The sequence below is a fragment of the Pelobates fuscus genome, chromosome 9 (assembly GCF_036172605.1).
Source record: "Pelobates fuscus isolate aPelFus1 chromosome 9, aPelFus1.pri, whole genome shotgun sequence".
NCBI classification, from domain to species: domain Eukaryota; kingdom Metazoa; phylum Chordata; class Amphibia; order Anura; family Pelobatidae; genus Pelobates; species Pelobates fuscus.
The window spans coordinates 162125823-162150823 of NC_086325.1; the positions used below are offsets into that span (position 1 = coordinate 162125823).

At 40.5% G+C, this 25001-nt stretch overlaps 1 protein-coding gene across 2 annotated transcripts; it reads right to left on the reverse strand.

Moving 5' to 3' along the window:
* Window positions 1-271: 271 nt before the first annotated feature.
* LOC134572616 (uncharacterized) lies at window positions 272-25001 on the reverse strand. Of its 2 annotated transcripts, none has more exons than XM_063431687.1 (2): window positions 24954-25001; window positions 272-1228 (listed from the first exon to the last, which is right to left on the reverse strand). In XM_063431687.1, exon 2 carries the CDS (start codon window positions 1204-1206, stop codon window positions 400-402), a length of 807 nt encoding a protein of 268 aa, XP_063287757.1. In that variant the 5' UTR covers window positions 1207-1228; window positions 24954-25001; the 3' UTR covers window positions 272-399. The 2 variants fall into 2 exon arrangements, with proteins under 2 accessions (XP_063287757.1, XP_063287756.1); XM_063431686.1 differs by lacking the exon at window positions 24954-25001 and adding an exon at window positions 13597-13765.

Here is a 25001-nt window from a genome sequence, read left to right on the forward strand (position 1 = left end):
TAACAGGCAATTCATCCCCTAGAAAAAACACACACTTATACAAAAGTATGTTTATTGATAACAAATGAAAAAAAAGTACTGAAAAGTAAGATTCACATTATTCTGTATATTCTGTCATTCTAAAGCATTTCACACCATTTTCTGCTGGGATTAAACTACCACACATTTGCATCAACTCCACATTTAGAACATTTCAATATTTTGCCCTTTCCTGAACAATAATGACAAAGTATCAGATTACCGTAAGGAGTATACATGAGAAAAAAACGTGCTCTTTAAAATTCCTGTTGAAAGATTTTATAAAGCATAAGCAGACATTTATTTTGACAGGCATATTGTCTTAGTTTGTTAGTTAATCCTATAACTATAACTGTTCAGGTATTCTAAGAAAGTAGGTTTTTAACACACAAATCCACTCTCCAGATATGGATCTCCTGTGATATGTAAAACCGGGAGACATTTTTCTGTGTATCCACTCTTTTCAAAAACCTCTGGAATGTGCTTTGTTTTGTAGAGGAACTTCAGAACATCAACGGCAAGGTCAGAAATGTTGTTCTGTAGGCCCCTTTCATTTTCTCCCTTTGGAACATTAAGTGTCATTTTCCATAGGTGTGTTCCTCCAAACAGGTAGTCTTCTGGACCTAGGATAATTCCAAAGGGGGCTTGCCCTGTCCTTATAGTTACCACTGCCACATGGAAGACCCTGGAAGGGCTGTTATTTATAATCCCTGATAACACTGGTGAGCTGTAGTCCTGAAGTCTTTTGGTGACGTTGTTAGCCTGACTTGATAGAAGAGAAATCAGATTACTGGTAAAACAGATTAGTGTCTGAACTGCATTACTGTTTGTGACAGCTATTATAGTAGTTACCCCATCACGGTTTGGCTTTAAACTGTTGTCCAATGACCTTCTAGTAGCCAGGGTCTGACAAGAAAGCAAAGGATGTAAACGGACCATCTTTTCTCCGATGCGTCCCAATGAGATAGCTCTGCCATTTATGCCACTTCCTGAAGACATTAGACAGACGACAAGGATGAAGATTAGACTGAGCAATGCAGCCAGGCTGACCGATGGATAGAAATCAGAGTCTGTAGCTATCTGTACCCTTGTTGGTGTAGTCTCAGGAGAGCCCGGCTGGTCCCTAGTCCAGGGATCTTTATCCGGGTCAGGTTCATGGATAGAAATACCTTGATGGTTGTGCACCATTGAGTCTTCTAACTTGTCGAAGCTGGAGACAAGCAAAAACAAGAGACCGAATTTAAAAGTCAATTCATGGAAATATTGATTTATTGATCATTGCTGTGGAAATGGCTGACATTATATAAACCATACAAACATATACACAAGATCTTCGCATGGACCAGTAGTTATCAAGTGCAGCTACCACTACGGTATGTAACCTTCAGTCATAGAAACACTGTTTTGTAGGATAGGATATAATTATAATTTGTCATTGTACCACCAGAACCTTGTCATAACCCAGGATCTTTGGGGTTTGAGAGCAGTTGCCGTTGCACTGAAACAGATTTTCTTCCCACTTGGGGAACTCTGTGTAACCCCCCGGCTACACCTAAAAAAAAAAAAAAGTAATTTCTCACCCATTTAGCGACAGTTATTGCTTTGTGATAATAAAAATGTTAAAAAATTCCTTCATATGAAAAAATTGCTCAAGCAAAACCACATAATTTATCTAACCATACACATGTTACCTGCATCATTTTGTTGTAATCAACAAAATTAATTTGAAAGCATTGCAGTTTATACATAAAGAAACAGACAAAGTCCCAAAACTGGAGAAACCAGTGGAATGTGCTTGTTGATTGCTCGACATTTTGGACTTTGTCCCAAAATTGCTCTTCACATATATGGTTTATTGCAAACACGTGTGTCAGATATTGCAGCTACCCCTGGTTGAATGTGGTCATGCCACCTTTGATAGCCATTTAAAGCCACGTCTATCTAAGATGCCTATGTCTAATACATAATAATTGTAGCATCTATCTCTAACTTGTAGGTTCTGTATAACAATCATGTTGCAGTTTACTCTGCATTGTATTTTATTAAAATCTGAATTGCAAAATTAAAGTCAACAGCAAAGCTGTAACTGTAGTAGAGTTGGAGAATTATTCCAAGTTGGCTATTTTTGCTTACATTTACTGTAATTTTGGTGTCTAGTGAATAATGCTTTGTATATTACAAGTTCCAAAAAGAAAGGCTGTTACAGTGAAGACATGCATATCTGCTATTGCTGGGACTTGCCTTTAAAATATCACCTTGGGCAGCATTTATTCTAGGAAGAGCATTTAATTCTCATTAGAATTATGAACATGGCCCAGAGCATTGACATTAAAAAGGCAGAACGTTCACACCTAAGCTTTACCCTTCTTCCAAGATATGTGAGCAACGAACTGCATCACCTGTTACCATCACTGAACATTTAATGTTTAAAAAGAAAAAGGACATAAAATGTACATGTATACATAAAGTATGTCAACAAGATTGAAGTTCCACTTCTAAATAGCTCATAAGTAGGTCTTCCGTTGTTGAAAGAATGGATTGTATGTATTCGCTGTAGGCATAGAGTAGACAAGCCCCAACCCTCACCCCATCAATGTGTATAAACCTAGCAGGAGGCCGAGAAAAGTAAATAACTGCTAACTTATTTACAGGCAAATGAAATCTCGAGCTTGCGGGTTTCACCCACACACATATAAAAGCACTAAGTGTATGCAGGGGTTGTGAGCAAAATTAAGTCTGTTAGCAAGGGCCCATGCATGTGCTGTTAGCGTTCGATCTCGGTTTTTAAGCCTTGGACTGCCTCACTGGGCTATTTTCCAGTGGCTGCAGTATTGGATTGAAGTTGCCAGACTATAAACGATTACATGGTCATCAAAAATTACTCATAGTGGCTTCACATGCCGATTTTCTTTAGTGGCAATGGTTTTGTGGGACACAGACTTTGTGTCTCTTAGCTTAGTTTAACTTTCTCTGAATGCACTGCCACGTTGTGCACATCATAATAATGGTGGCTGCAGCGATATACACCTAGCGCAGCAGCCTCCATCTGTCTCTTGTGCTGTATGACTAGGACCATTCACACATAGATCTGTGAGTTTACTCATCAAAAGGCCTTTTTGCGTGTACTGACCCCAAGGATCTCAAGATTACAACACTCCCTGAAGGATTTGTGTTAAAACAATGATATAGAATCCTTTTGGATAACTACAAATTGCATGAATACAGCAGGTGACCCCAGGGATGCTTATCAATGTATAGTCAAAATATTTTGTTGGCCTGTATGATGTTTCTTCTTTTAAATGTATCTCATTTTAAGTAATTGTATCAGTGATTTGTACTCTAATAGTCTAACATGTTGAAAAACATTTGGCTGCAAGTGTGAACTGCTTAGTGCGTTAGAGACACACCTTTTTGTAAATGTTTAATTAAAGAAGTGGTATAATCAGGCCATAAAGATTTAAAGAGTAAGCCTTACAGTCAGGTCATATACTGAGCCCCTGATTCAAAATAGTCAGTGTGTTTGTATTCTAACAGTGGATCTTACTGGGCAGCTTTTATAGTCACCTTGTCATCCCAATTAAAGAATCAGCTGACACATCAGGTGTCTTTACCATAGCCGGATGTCTATATCAGAGCTCATAAATTTTATTTTATTGATATTTTTATATGTGGTAAAAGAGGACACAAGAATACAATGTGACTAGGGCTGTGCAAACAAAATGATTTAACTCCTAAATGGCAGAGAATTGAGTAGGGGGCATGATCAATACACCAAAGCTAAAGTTGTTTTGATGACAATAGTGTCCCTTTAAAGGGACTCTATAGGCACCCAGACCACTTAATTTCATTGAAGTGGTCTGGGTGCAGTATCCCTGTCCCCTTAACACTGCAATCTTAATTATTGCAGTTTCTGATGGACTGCAATAATTCTATTGCAGGGTTAAGACTGCCTCTAGTGGTTGTCAATGACTGACAGCCACTAGAGGCACTTCCTGCAAATTCAGATTAAGGAACATTGCAGACACAAAAAAGAATAATACAGTTTTACATCACCTAGCTCAGCAAACATGGGGATTTAGTTACACCACATGGCCCTAAATCTAAGCACATTTTCCTGTAATACTTTTTTTTGTCAAGTGATCTTCGTTATTATCATACTGGTGACACAATATAAATGCCTCCAATTAGGAACCTAAAATCATGAGATTCCAACAAATCCTGTTATTTGTTTTCTTACACAAAGCATATGATGTTTCTCATAGAAAGCCTTCTTTTATGAAAATATATAATCAAAAGCAATGTTTTGCACCCAAAAAACAAAGATCTCCAGTTTACCGTCAAGCTGTTATTCCAAAGCAGTAAAAGTACTGATTGAAAATAAAGATAGATGAGAATAGGGTATGAAAATAGGCAACCTAACAACCTATACAATAATACATAAAATAACTATTAAGCCCTTCTCTTCTAAATAATTGTATATAGCCAATAGCATATATCCAAAAAAATACAGACAAAAAACATAAATTGTCCAGTAATGAAGAAAAAATGAAAAAAACAAAAGTGAATAAAAGTCCAGTAATGGCTCCCAAAGAAATATATTAAGTTGTTTACTCCATCACATGGATCCACAGATATGTAAAATATAGGAAAAAATTAAAGGGTATCAGTATATCATTAACTCCTTATTGAACACAGTGAAGTATGATAGTTAAAAATACATTTTATTCCGTCAATATTAAAAAATATAGAAAAAAAAAACAAAAAAACTTTCCACATATATTGTAGAATTGTCCTTTAAAAATCACTAATAAGCCATGAAATGGTCCAGACCTTATTTGAAATGTTCGGCGCCCCGAATCAGCTGAATGGTGGTGCTGCAAATGTTTCAAATAGTGGTCTTCTCAGGAGTAAAGATGATGGCTGAAAGGGATGTGATTCAGACCCCTCCAGACGCGGGGTGGTTTTCTGCATTTAAATTTATTTTTCACAACTGATAAATACAAATATATGACATATATGTAAGGCATAAGTAACTATAATATTGAAAATCTTGGCAAGTGATAGTTCCTCTTTAAAACAGAAAAATGTTTCAAAATATAAAGGCATAATGGCTGCGTTGGACTTAAAGTGGAAGGGCCACTTCTCCCATTTTATCACAACCTAACAGCTACATGTTAGCTATAGCAGTTTGCAGTAAAATCATTTGAATCTGTTTTAGAGTTTATTTTATTTAAAAAAAATAAAATAAAAACTGTATTCAAAGCTTTACCGGACGTTGTAAATGAGTTAACTCTTGCATTGTTGCCCTTGCGCATTACTGCACTTCTGGAGAAAATGGTGAGCACACAAATGCGTGCATGTGAAATTTCTCTGTTAAATCCCTGAGCTCACAGATACATGCCCAACTCAGAAGTTACATATCCATATGCATGTGACCGTACAGCTTCTTAAACCCAAATTTAGCACTCAGCATCTCCCATAAAAGCCAACTTTTTAGTGAATAATCAAATTAGCAGAAATGCAGCTCCTGAGGACCCTGCCCCAACATAAAACAGCTACTAGTAAGCAATTGGACCCTCTGAATACAAGAGGTGCCTGGATTGCGCAATTCTGTAACTGCCAAAGGATTAATCCTGACGCTAGTTTTTACCTGCTCTGGATCGAATAACAAAGTAGAAACTTGTTTGTCAGGTTGATGTGAGCGAAGCTATAGGGCAATAATTAAATTACGACAATAGAGAATTCCAAATTGCCCTTCAATCTTTTCCTGATTAAACAAGTCTGCCTTTAACTGGCTACAGAGCCATGGAGGTTAGAGTTAGAGAACAAGTCCATCAAGTTTCAGCATTGCCAGATCAATATATAGATAGGGTTAATGGCTGAAAATATGTAAATGTGAAATAGAAAAATACCAATACACAAAAAGCAGCTTTTATTATGGCCTGCTTGGAAAGGGGTTGGTGGATATCAGTCCAGCCAGATTCACTCCCCATTGCTTTGATCGGACTGTATATTAGAGGGCTGGGGTGGTTCAATTACAGATTACCAAGGGCAAGGCTTGATGTCACTGGAGTATGGCTGACGAGATTGTTTTGCAGTAAACGTTTATGAATTGCACTGAAATACTTCTTGTCCTTTGGTACATCTAATTAAAGGGCAGTTTACATCAGCTTTGGCCAGAATAGTGGTGGCACTGTATAGTACGTATCTGACCCTAACCCATTGCTCTTGTGTTTATTTTCCCCACCTAAAATCAAACAATTATGCAGTTCATTGTGTCAGTTGCCGACCCAGCAAGCTCTGCTTAGAGGGTTGAAATGTTGCAATGATTACAGACTGAGAGTGCACAACTTCATGCAAATTGTTTCATCATTTCCAAGAGGTCTGAACCGTATTCTTCTTTACAAACTAATGCTATTGGGTTTTTCTTTAAAGTAGGAATTGTTTGATATTAATAAGGGAATTGCAAATGTTGCAAGGTAAAGTGCTTTAACCCCTTAAGGACACATGACGTGTGTGACATGTCATGATTCCCTTTTATTCCAAAAGTTTGGTCCTTAAGGGGTTAAAGGGACTCTCCAGTGCCAGGAAAACAAATAGTTTTCCTGGCACTGCAGGTACCCTCCCACCCCCCCATCCCATGTTGATGAAGGGGTTAGAACCCCTTCAGTGACTTACCTGAGACCAGCGCCGACGTCATCCGGCGGGGGAGACCGATTGTGCATGCGCGGCAGCCGGCGGTGGAGACCTAATGCACATGCGCAGCAATGCACATTAGACCTCTCCATAGGAAAGCATTGAAAACACACAGTAGACAGCCACTAGCGGAGGAGTTAACCCTGCAATGTAAATATTGCAGTTTAAGAAAACTGCAATATTTACAGTGCAGGGTTAAGGGTAGTGGGAGTTGGCACCCAGACCACTCCAATGGGCAGATGTGGTCTGGGTGCCTGGAGTGTCCCTTTAAGTGTTTACAGTGTCTCTTTAAGCCAAAATAGGCAGTGACGAATAGTGGAGTTGAAGAATGCTTAAAAAAAAATGTTATTTTGTCATAACAACTACAATTCCCTTTTCCGGTAACCACAATTCATTGTTTACTGAATAATCCGTAGGGTTTATTCACAAACCGATTTATTGAAACCCAAAATGAAAAAATGTAAAAACCTGGTTGGGTCATTTTCCCAGTGCTGCTATGTTCACCTATGTTTCATAATGAGTAAAGAAGCTGTTTATATGTTCTATCAGGCATCACTGAAATGCCCACTGCTGCTGGTACTTATTGCCTTTGTGTTCCATGGTACCATGAGTTCTGTGTGTCAAAGCAGCATCTGTAAAGTCAAGGAACTAATTTGTTTGAAGTTTAAACTTAATGGTTTGGCTATTACTTGTTTAATCTTGTGTACATGCCACCTGGGGCAGGTGATTTATCTACCTTATCTGTGTACCTTTTGACACCTGCTTGAAGTAGCCAAGTGTGTATATCTTAATTTGCAAATAATAGCCTCTCCTGATATTATTTGTCAATTTCTTATACCCAAGTGTTGCCCTTTATGTAGTGCCATTATCCACATACAGCACTGTGCTAGGTAAGAGAGGAAGGCCAATCAATGACTACTTGCATGGGAATATTTAAAGGGAACAGAATAAAAGTCATTCAGAAAACCCTAAAATAAAAAATATTAAAGGGCCAGTACCATGTGTGTCCTTTCTCTCTGATCTTGAGATTGACTGGCAAATTTGGGCATTTCAGGCTTCGCAATATTGGATTTCATTCAGTTAACTATAAATTGCAGAGGATTGGCAAAAAAAATGCTATATTTCCAGCTCGACTATTTGGACTTAAAATTTGTAACTGTCAGTTTGTCAAGATTCCCAGATTAGTGATAGCAATAGGACCTCCCTTTTATTTTGTGCACAATTACCCCTTACTTAAACAATGGTGATCAGCGTACTGAACATTTTATGATTCCCCTATCCATGTCTTCATTCATGTTTTCTATCACCTGTGGGGACTCCCAAAAATCCCCTCACCTATATATACACTGTTCCTACAGTGGGAGTCACTTGCTGTCTATTGCCCTATGCTGCATCTGTCTGGGATAAAGGGTAAACCCTGTCCTGTTCCTTTAAGCCTGGGGTGAACTCTGAGATAAAAATATTTTGTGATTTTAAACCAGGATTCCAATATCTGTATAAGTGAGATATACACTTGCATGTTTTTTAGGTTTTTGTAGTTTGTTAGTTTTATATTTAGGGTGGCAAGGGGTCGGCCAAGGAGACCAGATGATGTTTTTAACACTATAGGGTCAGGAATACAGGTTTGTGTTCCTGATCCTATAGGGTTCCTTTACAGATAAGGGTTGTGGCAGAAATGCCTCTGCTACGTGTTCCTGGAGGGGCCTGCTGCCTAGCCTCCTGCCCAAATACTATGGGCCCTGCAAAAAGCCTATTAAAAGACAGTGCTCGTGCCATTTTCCTCAGCTGTTCGGGAACCAAACAGGCGCACGAACCATGGACCACCCAGGAGATGGTAAGCCCTATCATCACCTCTTAACGTTTCTAACCGCAGTGTTCTAATAGTTCGTCTCGATGGCCGCAGTTCTTATGAACGACCATGAGGTGGCAGCCATCTTGTTCCCTCGAACGCAGGCAGCGGTGTTTGGTCGTCGAGTTCATGGAACTCAAATCGCACACAGAAACTCACGAACACCGCTGGACTTAATGAGGGGAACAAGCTCCACGGTATGAATATTGACTATGTTCGGATGTTTGTTTTTAAACTACCAAGCTTGACTTTCATAGAAATCCCAAACCCCTGAACTGATCTGGGTGATTTTTGGAAATGTTGGTCACCCAGATCGGGGCTATCAGGGGATGTAACTTTTATGGGGTTTTCATGTGTTTTGGGGGTACTTTTGGAGTGTTCCAAAATTGTATGTTTTTTCTTTACCTGGAGATAATAGAGTTTGTACAGTTGCTAATTCAATTATTCAGGACAGTGCCTAGTACATTCTGTAACAAAAACAATACTTTCATTGTGAAATTTATATACTTAAAATCAAGTTGCCTCTTTCTTCATTTTTTTCAAGTTCGCTTTTTTCACAAATATTTTGCTGCAATTGCAAATCACTGTTTAGTAAATAAACTCAATTAGTGAAACACTAAAGTACCAAATGACGTAATGACCAAATAAAGTAATTTGTTTAGATATGGCATCCAAACCTGCTGAGGTTGCCATACCATTTAGGGCTAATGACATATTCAATACTGGCTAGCATACAAATTAATCAACACAGTAACTGTAATTAAAGTACACACCATTAAAAAGTAGATAAAATAGTGCCAAGTGGATAATCTTATTTATTGCCCACACTGTACAAGCAGTGGAAGGTTATTATGGCAGTTGTAGTGCAATAATAACTAGGAAGCAGACAGTTAGTATTAAAGGGACACTATTGTCACCAAAGCAACTTTAACTTAATGAAGCCGTTTTGGTGTATAAATCATGCCATTGCAATCTAACTGCTCAATTCTATGCTTTTCAGGAGTTTTTCACTTTTGTTTCTGTTCATGCAGCCCTACTCACACTTATCCTTGCTGTGACACACAACCTGCATGGAAAAACACCTTTTCACTTTAAATCATATGTAACTTACTTTGAAAGTTGACATCTCTTACTCTCTAAATTGAACTTTAATCACACAGGGTCTGCAAGGTCTAGCAAACTATTAACAGTGCAGGGATCAGAAATTTGCAATACAAAGTATAAACATTAGATGACTCTTTCCAGGAAGTGTTTAGGAGGGCTGTGAGAAACACACGTGGAGCAGAATTCTTTGGTAATACTATACAACCAAACTACATGCAAGTCCAATCAGAGCCTTCTAGATGAGGCTCTGGTAAATGTGAGTGCTTCTGTGCAAGGCTTTAATATATACATAGGAAGTGGCAGCATTACACCTTGAGAGTAGTTTCCTTACGTTTATTTGCACAGATTTAAGGTTTCCTCTATCTTAGCTTAAGTTCTGCTGTTTGGATTTCCTTTTACAACATTATTAATAACAGGAATTAAAAGAGAATTTTAAATTCAGGCCTAAATAGTTGAACTGGAAAAAATGTCAAAGTCAGCTGTCTTTCAGTTTGTATATTTTTCCCTAAAATTCTATTTTTACTTTGAATTCACGTGTACCCCTATTAAAAGTAAGTCATGTCACGTATTGCTGACTCTTCTTGTTTCTGTCATCTGGGTCCAGGTTTGCAAATTAATTAGTCTCAGAAGAAACCATTATTTGCATACTGCGCAACCTGCTGCTGTCATAAAGACGGGAACACAGAATTATACCCTATTTTATCAGGCTTATATGCCTACCTACATCTATTTTTATATATTTGGTCTTGTTTGTACCAATAAAGCTGCTAAAAACAACGCCTATCTTCTGGAATCCTGATTTGCCTTACAGTGAACAGATTCCAGGTATGTGCCTCTATCAGGGGAGGCACATACCTGGGAAGTTATCTACGGGAAGCAGTTTTTTAGATAAGTATTACTTTCTTGTCATCATCCCATATGATATAGTTTTGTGGTAAAGGTTGTTTATTTGCAGTTCTTCTAGGGTCACGCCTTCCCAGTTTTCTTGGAATAAAATAATAAATAGTTATTTACCAACCTTCAAGTCCCCACTGCAAACAGGAAATGGTTCAACCCTTTAAAGGACCTCTCCACACCCCTAAACGTACTTTAGCCCACTAAAATGCTTTATGAGCGAAGAGTATCCTATTTTAGCCCTAGTTTATAAAGTGTTAATTTCTATGATGAATTAACACTTTTATAAATAAATTATGGAACACCTTCTGGTTGTCAATCAAACAGCCAGGGAGGTTTGCTTCCGTCTTCTTTTATCCCCCTGAGCTAATCGAAGTGGCAGGCAAGCTCTGTGTGAGTGTGTGTTTGCATCCTCCCACACAGAACTCAAATCAGACAGTGTGCGCATGCACAAGTGCACCAATTCTGAGGCTGCTAAGCAAGAAGTCTCTTCTCGGAAAAGCGGGAGGGCTTGCTAAGTTTTTGCAAACTCTAAGATATATCCCCAATGGATACCTGCATGAAAATAAATTGTGCATGTATTAATTGGGGGTATATCTACTAAATATGGATGATGATTTTTTCCCCATTTGGGCAGTGTATTGTCTCTTTAAACCTAGCCTAGAAAATAACAGGAAATAGTGGTAGATTCACCACGCTAGTTACATGACATGATACTTTATAACGTGTTCAATCATGTGATACCAAAGTCATATGATGTATGTAGAATCATAACGTGCAACCAAATACATATATAAATACACCATTAAACTGCATAATAATTCTGAATTAAATTGTACACACAGGTTTATACTGAACAATTTTTAGTTTCTACAATCATTACTGGGCTTGGAGGGGAACTAAAGTCCCTTGCTTGAGTAAGTGCTCCCCTCTTTCATTACTTTTCTACTTATATTTATGGACTCATGGCTACTAGACTGGTGCACAAATGTGTTTCAGCTGGTGTGAATGAATCAAATACCTTTCAATATACACACAAATCAATAGATATGCCCGACTCCGCAGGCAAATACTATACAGAATGGTTTTGTTCGGGTGCAGATTTATTTGTGCCCGTTTAAAAGCATCTTTGCACAAGTCTAGTGCATAGCACATGTTGAGCAATGCATGAAAAGTTCTACCCTAGAGCATGTTGAATTTATATGGTATCATTAGCCAATTAGTCAAGTTAATACCCTAAAGGGACTGCCTTCATTTGCTTCCTGAATTGCCCCTATTGGATTTCTGCATGTTGTGGGGCAGCTCTTTTCCTGTGCTACCCATCATTTTGTGGAAGTGATTTGGGCCTAGGAAACCACTGAAATTCTAGCAACACTAACTGAAAAGTATATAGTTTATTTTGATGTTCTACCATATGTATTATTACTTTACAGGGTTACTCCAACCTGGAGTATTATGGAGAAAGCCAATTTTCCAATTGTGCTATAATCACAATTTAGTATAATCACATACTGAGATCTTCTGAATGTTCCTTTTTATATCAGCTGCGATCAATGGAATATGCAGGCAGTAACAATTGAATACAAATAAAAAGCTACTAAGTAAAATCATTTGAAGTAAAAACATTGTAACTTTCACATTTACACTGTACAACATTTATATAGTATTCTAATGAAGCCAGGACATACTTGAAAACTAGAGAAATCTCAATGTATCTTTCCTGGTAAAATATTTTATAAATAAATAAATAAGATGACACACTATGATTAGAAGATCTACTGCTACCTTTGAGACTGTGCCTTACCATTTGCTATTTTTATTCTTTTAGGTTTTTATACATTTGTATTGTTCCTATTATTTCATACCTTTGTGTCTATAGTATTTTACTCTTGACACTACCTGCACTTTCTGCTTTAGTAGCTATCAAGATAACTTCTATATAATACAGGGTAGGGGAAATATTAGTATTGTTCCTAAAATGACTAGAAGTAAAAATATATTGAAAATCAGCATTATTAAAAAATGTTTAAAATGGGTATAAAAACTTGATACTTAAAAAGTTAATTCTTTTTTAAATCTTTGCTCTTCTGAAAGGAGGGGCAAAATGCGCAGCATACCTAAGAAGCTGGGTCCAGTCTAAATGAAGGGTTAAAGGACATTTTAGCTTTTAAGCACATCTGAACAGCTGCGGCTGTGCTTGGACTTTCTTGCTATTTTGTTCATGCCATTTTCTTTCTGCTTCTCCCTTAATTTGAATTTGAATTATATTTGGAATAAAGTTCAATAAGAAGTATTCTGGTGACCATCTGTGTTTCATCTCCGGTCAAGGAAGCTGTTGTGTGACCCAACTCGTTTTTACAAATTAATTCTCCCTATTCCTGATAGTGTAGAGTGGCACTCATCCACTTCTTTCTTGTGTTTTATTCATATAGTAACATTTCAATTAGTTTATTTTACTGATCTACACTATTCGTCTTCTGTGCATCTTTTGGGGGTTTTTTGGTATTTTTTTATCTTTTGCTGCATAAGTGTTTAAGGGTGTTTTGTTTAATGAATAGAACTTTTTTCTTTATTTGCAATTTTACATGTATTACATATTACCTCATTTTATTTACACATTTTTAACGTTGTATTTTCTGTTATACTTTTCTAGTCACAAAGTTCCATTGGGTTAATACATATTGCTAAAAGTTTTCTCACAAAGTATATACTGCGTCCTTACCACTTTACGCATTCATAAGGCACAATATGCTATAGTAACATTTACTGCAAAAAATACACTTTACACTGGAAAGCAAGGAGGGTTTGGCTCATCAAGTCAGCAGAACATTTCATGACACTCGTTAAAAAAAATAATACATACTACAGGGCTGTATTTAACACACAACTTGAATTATACTTTTCCCATAGCTGTCAAAATGCAATCAGAATCTGGGAACCCATCCTATGGATGTGTTATTTAATAAACTGTGAGTTTCAATTCATGGACCACTAAGAAAGTTTTCACTTCCTCCACAAGTGCGGTTTTGGCCTACCTTTTGCAAGTTGGTTACCGACGCACAGTTTAGGCAATAAACCTCCAGACATTTGCCTACTATAGCTCTCGGTAGAGAATATCTTACCTTGGGAAACCTTAGCAGTGCTCCTTCAGAGCAAAACAATTATCTTACTGCTACCTGTGAAATCAACTCTGCCTTACATCTTCTGCACAGAAAACTGACTGAACAGGTTTGGTCCCTGTCAATGAAATATGTCCCTTTACTGACTTTTAGTAACCCTCAATCCACGAGTCATTCCAGAGCAAAGGCACAAAAACATTTCTTTATTTTGTTTATTTTTTTTAAAGCTGTATTTTCATCCCACAAGTTTAAAGCATGTTGTGTTGGTCTGCAGAGCTTGCAATCTATTGACAGTGCTTGTTGTAACAGACTTAATCTAAAAATCAAATATATAAATGAGACCTGCCTGTTTTTCCATGTCCAATTTTGTATAAATTTGTTGTAAAATAAATGTTTTGTTAGCATTCTGCATCTTAAAGGAATACTGTAGTGTTAGGTATTCTGCCTTAAAGTTATTGTCTGTGTAAAAAGCCTTTACATACTTTCCTCAGGTCCCTCAGCGCTGTCTCCATCAACTCCAACGTCGACAATGGGGATAACTTAATGGGCATGCACGGTGAGCCACAATAGGAAAGCATTGAATCCGTGGACATCGAGCATCATTTAATGGAAACTGCAGGAAGTGCTTCTAGTGGCTGTCTGGTATTTTACATTACAGGGCTTAAGGGACTGGGACATTGCACGCAGAACACTTTAATGATGAAATGGTCTGAGTGCCTATAGTGTTTTCTAAAATACTTTGCTTGTTCCTGTACCTGTGTACAGCTCCATTTCTGTCCCTCTCTCCTAACCTGCAGGGCCCTGTAGCATAGTTGTACGTGCCATCAAACAACAGTGCTTTCTGAGGTTTGTAGTACAACGAAAAGTCAACTAACTGAGGCTGTGCATGTAGAGTCTTGAATTATCATTAATCCTTGTCCTGGTGTCCTAGGAATATGTTTCAGGATTATAAATAAAATATAATTTTCCTTATCTGTAGATCTGAGTCAAAAAGCAAATGTAGAGTGAAATGGATCCTTTCCCTCAATGGCACTGAAAGGATTATCGTTAAGGAAGGATAGTAGAAGCTCACTTATCACAGTTTCTTAAAAGCAATAAGCAGTTATTATACACATTTTAGCATAAGGTATTCATTGCACATTTGGACTTGCTGTGTAGTCTAATTTATTCTATGTGACTAATAGCTTTATACACACTGTATTATTCTAGCGTAAATTATTGACAAAACAATGTAAACATGATCCAGCATATGTCTTGTAACTTAGCACAGACAGCGAGCGGGTGCCATATTAATGGAACAGACATGTTATGTGACCGAACGTCCCTTTAGCTGGAGATATGTAATTAAAATGCACCCTGCAGGGCACAATGTATAGATGTAACTTTTTAACAACATCTGCAATAACAGGGAAGGAATTGTGACCCTAGTTCAGACTTGTAGCACACACCCCGTGGACTGTAATATGAGGGGGTCTCAGCATATAGCCACAATGCTGAAATCACACACCTCCCAACAGTCCTGCATTCAGTGGAACAATCCAGCTGTAGTACCCTGGAGTCCCGCATCTGGAGACACCAGGTAACTATCTCCTAGCAGCACAGAATTATATGCGCTGGCGCATGTAATCACTAAGAGCCGTGCTCCCTGCATTGTCCTGGCGTTCTCTAGATGGGAACACTAATTATGGGCATCACTAATGTTGATGTCCCCTCGAGGCCCCTCACCCGTTCCCTCCCACCCCCCGATTGTTCAGAGAACCTATAACTATAGATGTTAAAAATGCTATTGTCAGGACTAGAAGCTGTTGTGCAGCTAAACCCAACAGACAATGGGATTAGTCTATGTGGCGAAACCAACCTCGCCACTGGGCCCTGGAGAAGCCTGTTTGCTAGCCTCCTACCTACTGACTATGGCCCCTGGGTTATTTGGGGCATATTGTACTGTATATTGCTGCTACTGGCCCTTTTAACAGCATCTATGGACATATTGGGACTTTTGGGACTACTGTCCCTTTAAGACTGTGAAGCATATTCGAGTGTACTGCCTGTAATATTATATATGTATTTATAGATGTGTTAAGTTTATCCTGGGTGATTTGTATGCAGCATTCATCTGATTGTTCGGTAGAATCACTCCATTCAGTATATTGAGTGAAACTACCGAACAACCAGACCACCCAGGAATGAGTGTGCCTCCAATTACCGTTTGCAACAATGTTGCAAACAGGTAATTGGCAATCAGTGCAGTGTGGTCTGTGTCCTCTGGGTGGCCGCCATTCGGGAGCCGAACACGTGGCGGCGGCCATCTTAAACTACCGAACAGCGGTGTTTTGCCGTCGAGCGTCTGGAACTAAAATCGGACACTCGACTAGGCAAACACCGCTGAGACCTCCAGACTTCCAGGATTTCGTATAGAAACTACCGAATGGCCCGCCGTTCGGTAGAAAGAACCCCTCAAACAAGGGAATTCATTCAAACCCTCTCCAGGCTCTATAACACAGGCAATTCGCCTGTTTTCATTCCCTTGTTTGTGACCGACCGCAGGGCCAAAATGCATGGAACTGTTTTCGGATACTTTACCCATGCGGTCGGTCAAAACTTTGCCTGCTCATAACTCCCGAACCCCTGGTCCGATCTGGGTGATTTTTGAGTATGTTGCTCACCCAGATCAGGGCTATCAGGGGATACCTGTTTTAGGGGTGTATCATATGTATTTGGGGTACATCCAGGAATTGGGGAAAAATGTGTACTGTATAATTGGATTAAGTGTTAATCTAAGGGGAGGAAAGGTGTGGGAGGTACATCCATGTGATTGGTCAATTTCATCCTCCCCCTGGGAGTGTCCTGTATGTACCTGTTTGTGAATAAAAGCCGGGCTGGATGAGCCAGTCCAGAGTTCCTGTTTTACCCTCAACTTGAGTCCTGTGTCTTATTGGGGGAACCTGCTACAAGGGATTGCTATGCTAGGCATATTCCCTTGCTATAATCACTGAGCTCTTGTAAGAGCTTGTTCCTGCTTCGTTCTGAAGGGAGATAGCTGCAGCCTGCGGTGCTTATGGTGTCTGGTGGAGTGCTTGGAGTCCTCTGGAAGCGCTAGGAGCATCTTTCAACGGAGGTACCCAGTCGGGGTGCCAGTGGATCCGTTACATTGGTGGCAGCGGTGGGATGGCGTCCTAGTGCGAGGTAAAGCAGCTCGGAGACACAGTTCGTTTGGATTACAAAGGGAGGGCAACGCTAGTACCCGTACAGCGCCCCTATCTACAAAAGAAGCAACGTCGGCAGGGCAAGCATGGCGCCCAGTTACAGTCAACAGGAGTTTGACGCTATGATGAAAATGCTGCTGGCTTTCTTTGGACCAGAACCCCCGGAGGAGAAATACATACAGAGCACAAGGAAAATAGCGGCAGCGTATCTGCAGGGTCTAGCAGACAAAAAAGCAGCTGAAGGTGTCGTCCTTCCTCCCCAGCGGCAGCTTAGCACACCAAGGGGAGATAGTAAGCCCCTCACCAGCGCAGATGGGACCGTGGTCTCTGCGGCCAAGCTACAAGGAGCTGAAGGGGCCGTCCTTGCTCCCCAGCGGCAGTCTACGGTTCAGGGAGAGGAGCCTGTTATCCCCTCTCCCCAGCGGCAGCTTAGCATACCAAGGGGAGACAGTAAGCCCCACACCAGCGCAGATGGGACCGTGGTCTCTGTGCCCAAGTTACAGGGAGCTGAAGGGGCCATCCTTGCTCCCCAGCGGCAGGTTACAGTTCAGAGAGAGGAGCTTGTTACACCCTCTCTCCAGCGGCAGCCTAACCCACCAAGGGGAGACCGTAAGCCCCACACCAGCGCAGATGGGACCGTGGTCTCTGCGCCCAAGTTACAGGGAGCTGAAGGGGCCGTCCTCCCTCCCCAGCGGCAGTGTGATTTGTTGGGAATTGGGAGCCCAGTCTCCATTCCCCAGCGGCAGTGTGAATTGCAGGGAATTGGGAGCCCAGTCTCCATTCCCCAGCGGCAGGCTGAGTTACAGGGGGCAGAGGTAGTTGGTCCTACCCCCCAGCAGCAGAGTGATATGCCGGGAAGGCAGTGTGAAGTGCAGGGAGAGGAGAGCAGCGTCCTCCCTCCCCAGCGGAAGGCTGAGTTACAGGGGGCAGAGGTAGTTGGTCCTACCCCCCAGCAGCAGCGTGATTTTTTGGGAATAGAGAGCCCAGTCTCTATTCCCCAGCAGCAGGACACTGAATTGGGTGGAGAGACAGTCGGTCTCCCTCCACAAAGACTGAAAGTAGGCATGGGAGAGGAGATTGTTACCTCCTCTCCCCAGCGGCGGATCATCAATGGGCAGAGTGTTCTAATGGGAGAGGAGCTGGTTACCACCTCTCCCCAGCGGCAGCTTAATGTACCAGGGGGAGACTGTAAGCCCCACACCTGTGCAGATGGGACCGTGGTCTCTGCACTTCCAGCACAGGGGGTAGGGACGGTCGGTCCTGCCCCCCCACAACAGGGCTGTTTAGCCAAAGGGGAGACAGTCAGTCTCCAGCGGCAGAGCTGTGTAACTAAAGGGGAGACAGTCGGTCTCCAGCAGCAGAGCTGCGCAGCAAAAGGGGAGACAGTCGGTCTCCAGCAACCAGGCTCCAACCAGACTACTCCTGTAGTAGTGCTGGCACCAGGGCAGAGTACCGCTGGTCTCTGCCCACTCAGCAACCCACCAAAACAGCCTACCAGTCCCCCACACAGCCGGGGTGAGGCACCTGGACCTGGACAAGTTTTTCCATTACTCAAGTGTAGTAACCATTTATTGTGGGTGGGCTGTACTGCTGTTTCTGTTTTGTGGGTGGGCTGCTGGACTAACAAGGGCACTGACCGGCAAGAGGTCAGGTACCCTGTTAGTCTGTTTGGAAAAGGGGAGAAATGTGGCGAAACAAACCTCGCCACTGGGCCCTGGAGAAGCCTGTTTGCTAGCCTCCTACCTACTGACTATGGCCCCTGGGTTATTTGGGGCATATTGTACTGTATATTGCTGCTACTGGCCCTTTTAACAGCATCTATGGACATATTGGGACTTTTGGGACTACTGTCCCTTTAAGACTGTGAAGCATATTCGAGTGTACTGCCTGTAATATTATATATGTATTTATAGATGTGTTAAGTTTATCCTGGGTGATTTGTATGCAGCATTCATCTGATTGTTCGGTAGAATCACTCCATTCAGTATATTGAGTGAAACTACCGAACAACCAGACCACCCAGGAATGAGTGTGCCTCCAATTACCGTTTGCAACAATGTTGCAAACAGGTAATTGGCAATCAGTGCAGTGTGGTCTGTGTCCTCTGGGTGGCCGCCATTCGGGAGCCGAACACGTGGCGGCGGCCATCTTAAACTACCGAACAGCGGTGTTTTGCCGTCGAGCGTCTGGAACTAAAATCGGACACTCGACTAGGCAAACACCGCTGAGACCTCCAGACTTCCAGGATTTCGTATAGAAACTACCGAATGGCCCGCCGTTCGGTAGAAAGAACCCCTCAAACAAGGGAATTCATTCAAACCCTCTCCAGGCTCTATAACACAGGCAATTCGCCTGTTTTCATTCCCTTGTTTGTGACCGACCGCAGGGCCAAAATGCATGGAACTGTTTTCGGATACTTTACCCATGCGGTCGGTCAAAACTTTGCCTGCTCATAACTCCCGAACCCCTGGTCTGATCTGGGTGATTTTTGAGTATGTTGCTCACCCAGATCAGGGCTATCAGGGGATACCTGTTTTAGGGGTGTATCATATGTATTTGGGGTACATCCAGGAATTGGGGAAAAATGTGTACTGTATAATTGGATTAAGTGTTAATCTAAGGGGAGGAAAGGTGTGGGAGGTACATCCATGTGATTGGTCAATTTCATCCTCCCCCTGGGAGTGTCCTGTATGTACCTGTTTGTGAATAAAAGCCGGGCTGGATGAGCCAGTCCAGAGTTCCTGTTTTACCCTCAACTTGAGTCCTGTGTCTTATTGGGGGAACCTGCTACAAAGGATTGCTATGCTAGGCATATTCCCTTGCTATAATCACTGAGCTCTTGTAAGAGCTTGTTCCTGCTTCGTTCTGAAGGGAGATAGCTGCAGCCTGCGGTGCTTATGGTGTCTGGTGGAGTGCTTGGAGTCCTCTGGAAGCGCTAGGAGCATCTTTCAACGGAGGTACCCAGTCGGGGTGCCAGTGGATCCGTTACAGTCTATTTGGTGTTGAGATTATTCAATGAAGCTGGACATGGTCAAGTGAAGTACATAAAATTTAGGGGGATGGGAATTCTTCAAGATACAATATACTAGGGGGGGGATGTTTGATGGCAAGGCGACAGCCACTAAATGTTGATTTTATTCATATATCAAGATATCAAGTGACCAATAGAGGGGAGGGGGGAAGCAATAATAGATAAATTAACTAAGCAATAAAATGGATCTATATATACTATATTTTGGTACGGGTTGATGTTTCAGGAGGGATAAGTCAAATGGCAAATGATTTAGATAAACTAGAAAAATGGTCAGAGTTGTGGCAACTGACATTTAATGTGGATAAGTGCAAGATAATGCATCTTGGACGTAAAAACCCAAGGGCAGAGTACAGAATATTTGATAGAGTCGTAACCTCAACATCTGAGGAAAGGGATTTAGCGGTGATTATTTCTGATGACTTAAAGGTAGGCAGACAATTTATTAGAGCAGCAGGAAATGCTAGCAGAATGCTTGGTTGTATAGGGAGAGGTATTAGCAGTAGAAAGAGGGAAGTGCTCATGCCATTGTACAGAACACTGGTGAGACCTCACTTGGAGTATTGTACACAGTACTGGAGGCCGTATCTCCAGAAGGATATTGATACCTTAGAGAGAGTTCAGAGAAGGGCTACTAAACTGGTTCATGGATTGCAGGATAAAACTTATCTGCCGTCACATTCTATGTTTCTATTTTTATTCTTCTTTTTTACCTCTATTGGTTACTTTTTCTAACATGAACAGTGAACAATGTGGCAGAAAAGTGCCTTATATTTTATTATTATTCGTTTAATGTATATATTTTGCAACACAAGGATTGGATCATTTTTGCAGCATCCTTTTTGTTTGTCCCCTAAAAGTTTTTCATAAGCGACATTTGGCCAAGCTGAACTTTTCCATTAACGAGAAGTGGACGGCCACAACAAATGTAAATCTTGGGAAGAATTATTCAGCCAATCCGACCAATCTCACCTTGCACCAGTCTGCAATATACAGATTTTTGAAAATTCATAGGAAGTGCTGCATTAATGAGTTGCCTTCAATTTTTAAAAAAATTATATATGATTCTTTTGGGCAAGTGTTAAAATACTGCTTGGTGGTATGTAAATTCAAGTGTAAAAATCAACATTATTAAATTATAATTATGCTATAATTATAAAGGGACAGTCCACTGCCCAAATAAAATAAACATCAATTTTTAGTAGATATACCCACAATGAAAACAAGCTTGCATTTAATGTTATGCATTTTTTTATTGGGAGTATATCTGCAAACAGCCCGCAGGAGCTGCACATCTGTTGCATACACCCTTTCTTCTCCAGTGCAGTGCTTTCCAATCACAGACTTTCCAATGCAGCTTTTTACTTTTTGTAAAATGAAAAAAATAAAAACTAAGACACCATCTACACCTTCACACATAAGACACCACAGCAAGTTAAAGTACATTAGGGGTCCGGAGTGTTCCTTTAATAAATGGGCTTTACTTTGAGAGCACCTTAATTCCACATAGTGATGGGTAGCACTTTCAGTCAGTGGCCAGCAAATTTTAGAATTCATGACCATCCTACTAAGGCATGGGGATCTGGAATCCTACACATGTCAAAGGAGGGAATCTAATATATGAACATGATTAATTTAATCTTGAATGAACATTTCACAGGGCCACAGAAACGGTACCATATATATACAATATTATTTCCTTATGTTAGACAGTGCATGAACAGTTCTGTCCATTGTCCATGCTTGATTAAATGCCACATTCTGCCAGGGCAGCACTATTTTCAGTTTTAACAAAGGGATTGATATCTGGGAAATCCTGACAAGTCAGGAAGCCCTATATCAACAGCGCTGACTTCCATGTATAGTCTAGTGATGGTTGTGAAGTACATTTCCTATTGCTCTCAGCCAGCCTTTCTCTATAACCAGGATATCTAATCACCTTAATCTGAACAAAAACTCAAGCTTAAAGGACCACTATAGGCACCCAGACCACTTCAGCTCAATTAAGTGGTCTGGGTGCCAGGTGCATCTAGTTTTAACCCTGCAGCTAAAAACATGTTTCAGAGAAACTGCTATGTTTCACTGAGGGTTAATCCATCCTCTAGTGGCTGTCTCACTGACAGCTGCTAGAGGCACTTCCGCAATTCTCACTGTGAAAATCACAGTGAGAAGACGCTGGACGTCCATAGGAAGCATTGAGTAATGCTTTCCTATGGGAAGTTTGAATGCGTGCGAGGCTCTTGCCGCGCATGCGCATTCGGATCTGACGTCGGCAGGGGGTGGAGAGTTCCCCAGCGCCGAGGGAGCCCGGCGCTGGAGAAAGGTAAGTGGCTGATTGGGTTTTAACCCATTCAGCCCAGCGGGAGGAGAGCCCTGAGGGTGTGGGGGACCTAATGACAAACAAGTTTGTTTTCCTGGCACTATAGTGTTCTTTTAAACAGACTATATTCTAAATAACATGTCTTTCCTGTTCCAATCTACAAATAATTCCATATATAGATGTGCTAGTCAAATGATTGGCAAAAGGATTAAATGAAAGGGACACTATAGGCACCCAGACCACTTTAGCTGATTGAAGTTAACTTGGTGCAGTGTCCCACGTCCCTTTACCCTGCAAAGGTAATTATTGCAGGTTTTAATAAACAAAAATAATTACCTTTTGAGAGTTAACTCCACCTCTAGTGTCTGTTTATCAGACAGCCACAATAGGGACTTTCAGGTCATCAGGCGACATTTGGTCGCCTAACTGAAGCTAGACATCCTGACGCTATGCATGAGGACATCCAAAGTCACGCCAAGCCCGGTAGGAAAGCATTATACAATGCATTCCTATAGGGAAAATCCTAATGCAAACGCGGCCATTGCCACACATGTGCAATAGGTCTCCACCGCTGGCTTTATTTTCCTGGCACTATAGTTTCACTGTAACACAGTTGCCAGATTGAAGAGGTTGCCACAAAGTAATGCTGTACCCCTGGCAATGTAGAGGAAGCCCATTTAAAGGGACACATTTTTACAGCATTTTATATAGATAATAAATTGTCTGACCAGGAATAGTCTACACTGAACAGGAGCCTCTCATTTTTGTCTTTGGTGTTTGGTTTAATCTCTTTTTGGCACGGGTTTACAGTCCTTCTTGTATTTACACTCATCACATAGAATGATTGGAATTATATAGTAAGCTGAAACACCGCAGCTATTAGTTTGAATAAGCAAAATGTTCATATGTGTGGCTGCAGCTCAGCTCTTCACTGAGAACAAGGGATGTCTGTCCAATGTTTTTTTGTCACTTGGTGTCACAGCTTCATGTTGTAAGCTTTTTTTGCTGCAGTGATTTATGCTAATTGCTGGCCCTATATGCAGGAAGGGAGACTGGGATCACTGCCCTCTTTGCACCATAACCATAATGACGCAAAGATGTTATGTTGCTTAGAATGACCCTTTAAATGCACCTTCATAGCGCACATCTGTCAGTCGGTAATTGTCTTTTCTCTGCACACAGTCAAGGCCCTTTTGAGTGGTTTATAGTAGAACATACATAGGCTCTGCATAAGGGTACTTCTTACTCTGAATGTATGCAGTTTCTTGTTTATGTAATCTAACACGTATTATTAAGCAGAACATATATTTGCATGTAACAACTCTTGCATGTAACCAATCATTGTAAAAAAATAAAAAAGTTTACAAGTAACTTAAATCTGATACCACAATCCTAGTCACACTTTTGCACGTCTTAAAAATCGGTTTATACAGATACTAGAACTCCCACACATAATTCGTAAACAATAACTAGTTTTAGACAAACTCCACATATTCCGTTTTTAACCCTTTCATCTCTGCCAAAGGCCCCACAGTCCACAATCCAATCACACATCCATCAGCCACGTTTACCGCAGCACTAGAATTGGTAATGCATATTTGTATAATCTGCAACTCTGCACATTTTGAAGCCATTTAGCTAAACTTGGGTAACCATGATTGAGCCCCAGTTTGTCCGAATCAAATTCCTTCTAAGAATCACCCAAACAAATCGATCTGCCCAGGATGTACCGTATTCAGTGAATTGATTAATTTGAGTGTGGATTAAAAGGAATTTGATACGGTCAAACTTTGTTAAAGAAATGTGGTCTTTACTCAGCTATTGGAATATATAGAATAAATAATAATCCGAGTATACGAGGCACTATGATATGTTATACACATGTTATCTTTTATTGGTGAGCAAATTGTACTTACAACAATATGCTGTATAGAGCACTAATGTTCTCAATGTCTCCATTGCTGTATACAAACTATAACTCGGCTGTCTCTGAGCTGATCTTGGGAGCTGGAACCTATGTGTACTCTTAAAGCATGTCCAATTGTGGCATTATTAAACTCGGTGTTAGCAGGCACATTATTGCATACTGCTGAATGTGACACTTGCAAATTCAACCCATTGAGAGATGGGAATAATGCCAAGGGTATTGCTAATATTTAGGGAATTAAATCTGGTGCTGTGTGCTAACTGAGCTTTCACTGAATCATGGAGGCTCTAGTTAATAATGTCTAATTGTAGTTTGATCTATTTTAAGAAACAGAACTGGTTCATTAGGTTTCTTTATACAGTTGTGTGCATTTTACGGTCTTTCTCATATCATTCTAGATTAATCAGACCGTCTGCCATGCCAGAAGAAAGGGTTAAATAAAGGTAGAAATATGAAAAATACCAAATCATTTTCATATCCTTTCACTTACATCAATGGAAACTATAGTCATATAGTATATATTGATCAGTTATTTCAAATAGATACTACATGGTCGCATTAAAAGGGAAAGCTAATTACATGGATATTACATTTGTGTACACAACCTTCATAGATAAATTGTTAGCAGAAAAATGCATATTTCTGGAAATGCCAATAGCAGGAAACAAACCATGCACTATTTCTTTCAATCTATACATTTCTGAATTCCATTCAGATACTTATCTAAATATCTATTTAGGTTCATAGATAACGGAAGCATTGCACAGAAATCAGGTACAAATACATACATACCTGCAAGACTTGTTGTTGAGAGTGCTCTAAACAGTCCTTAGTTTTCAG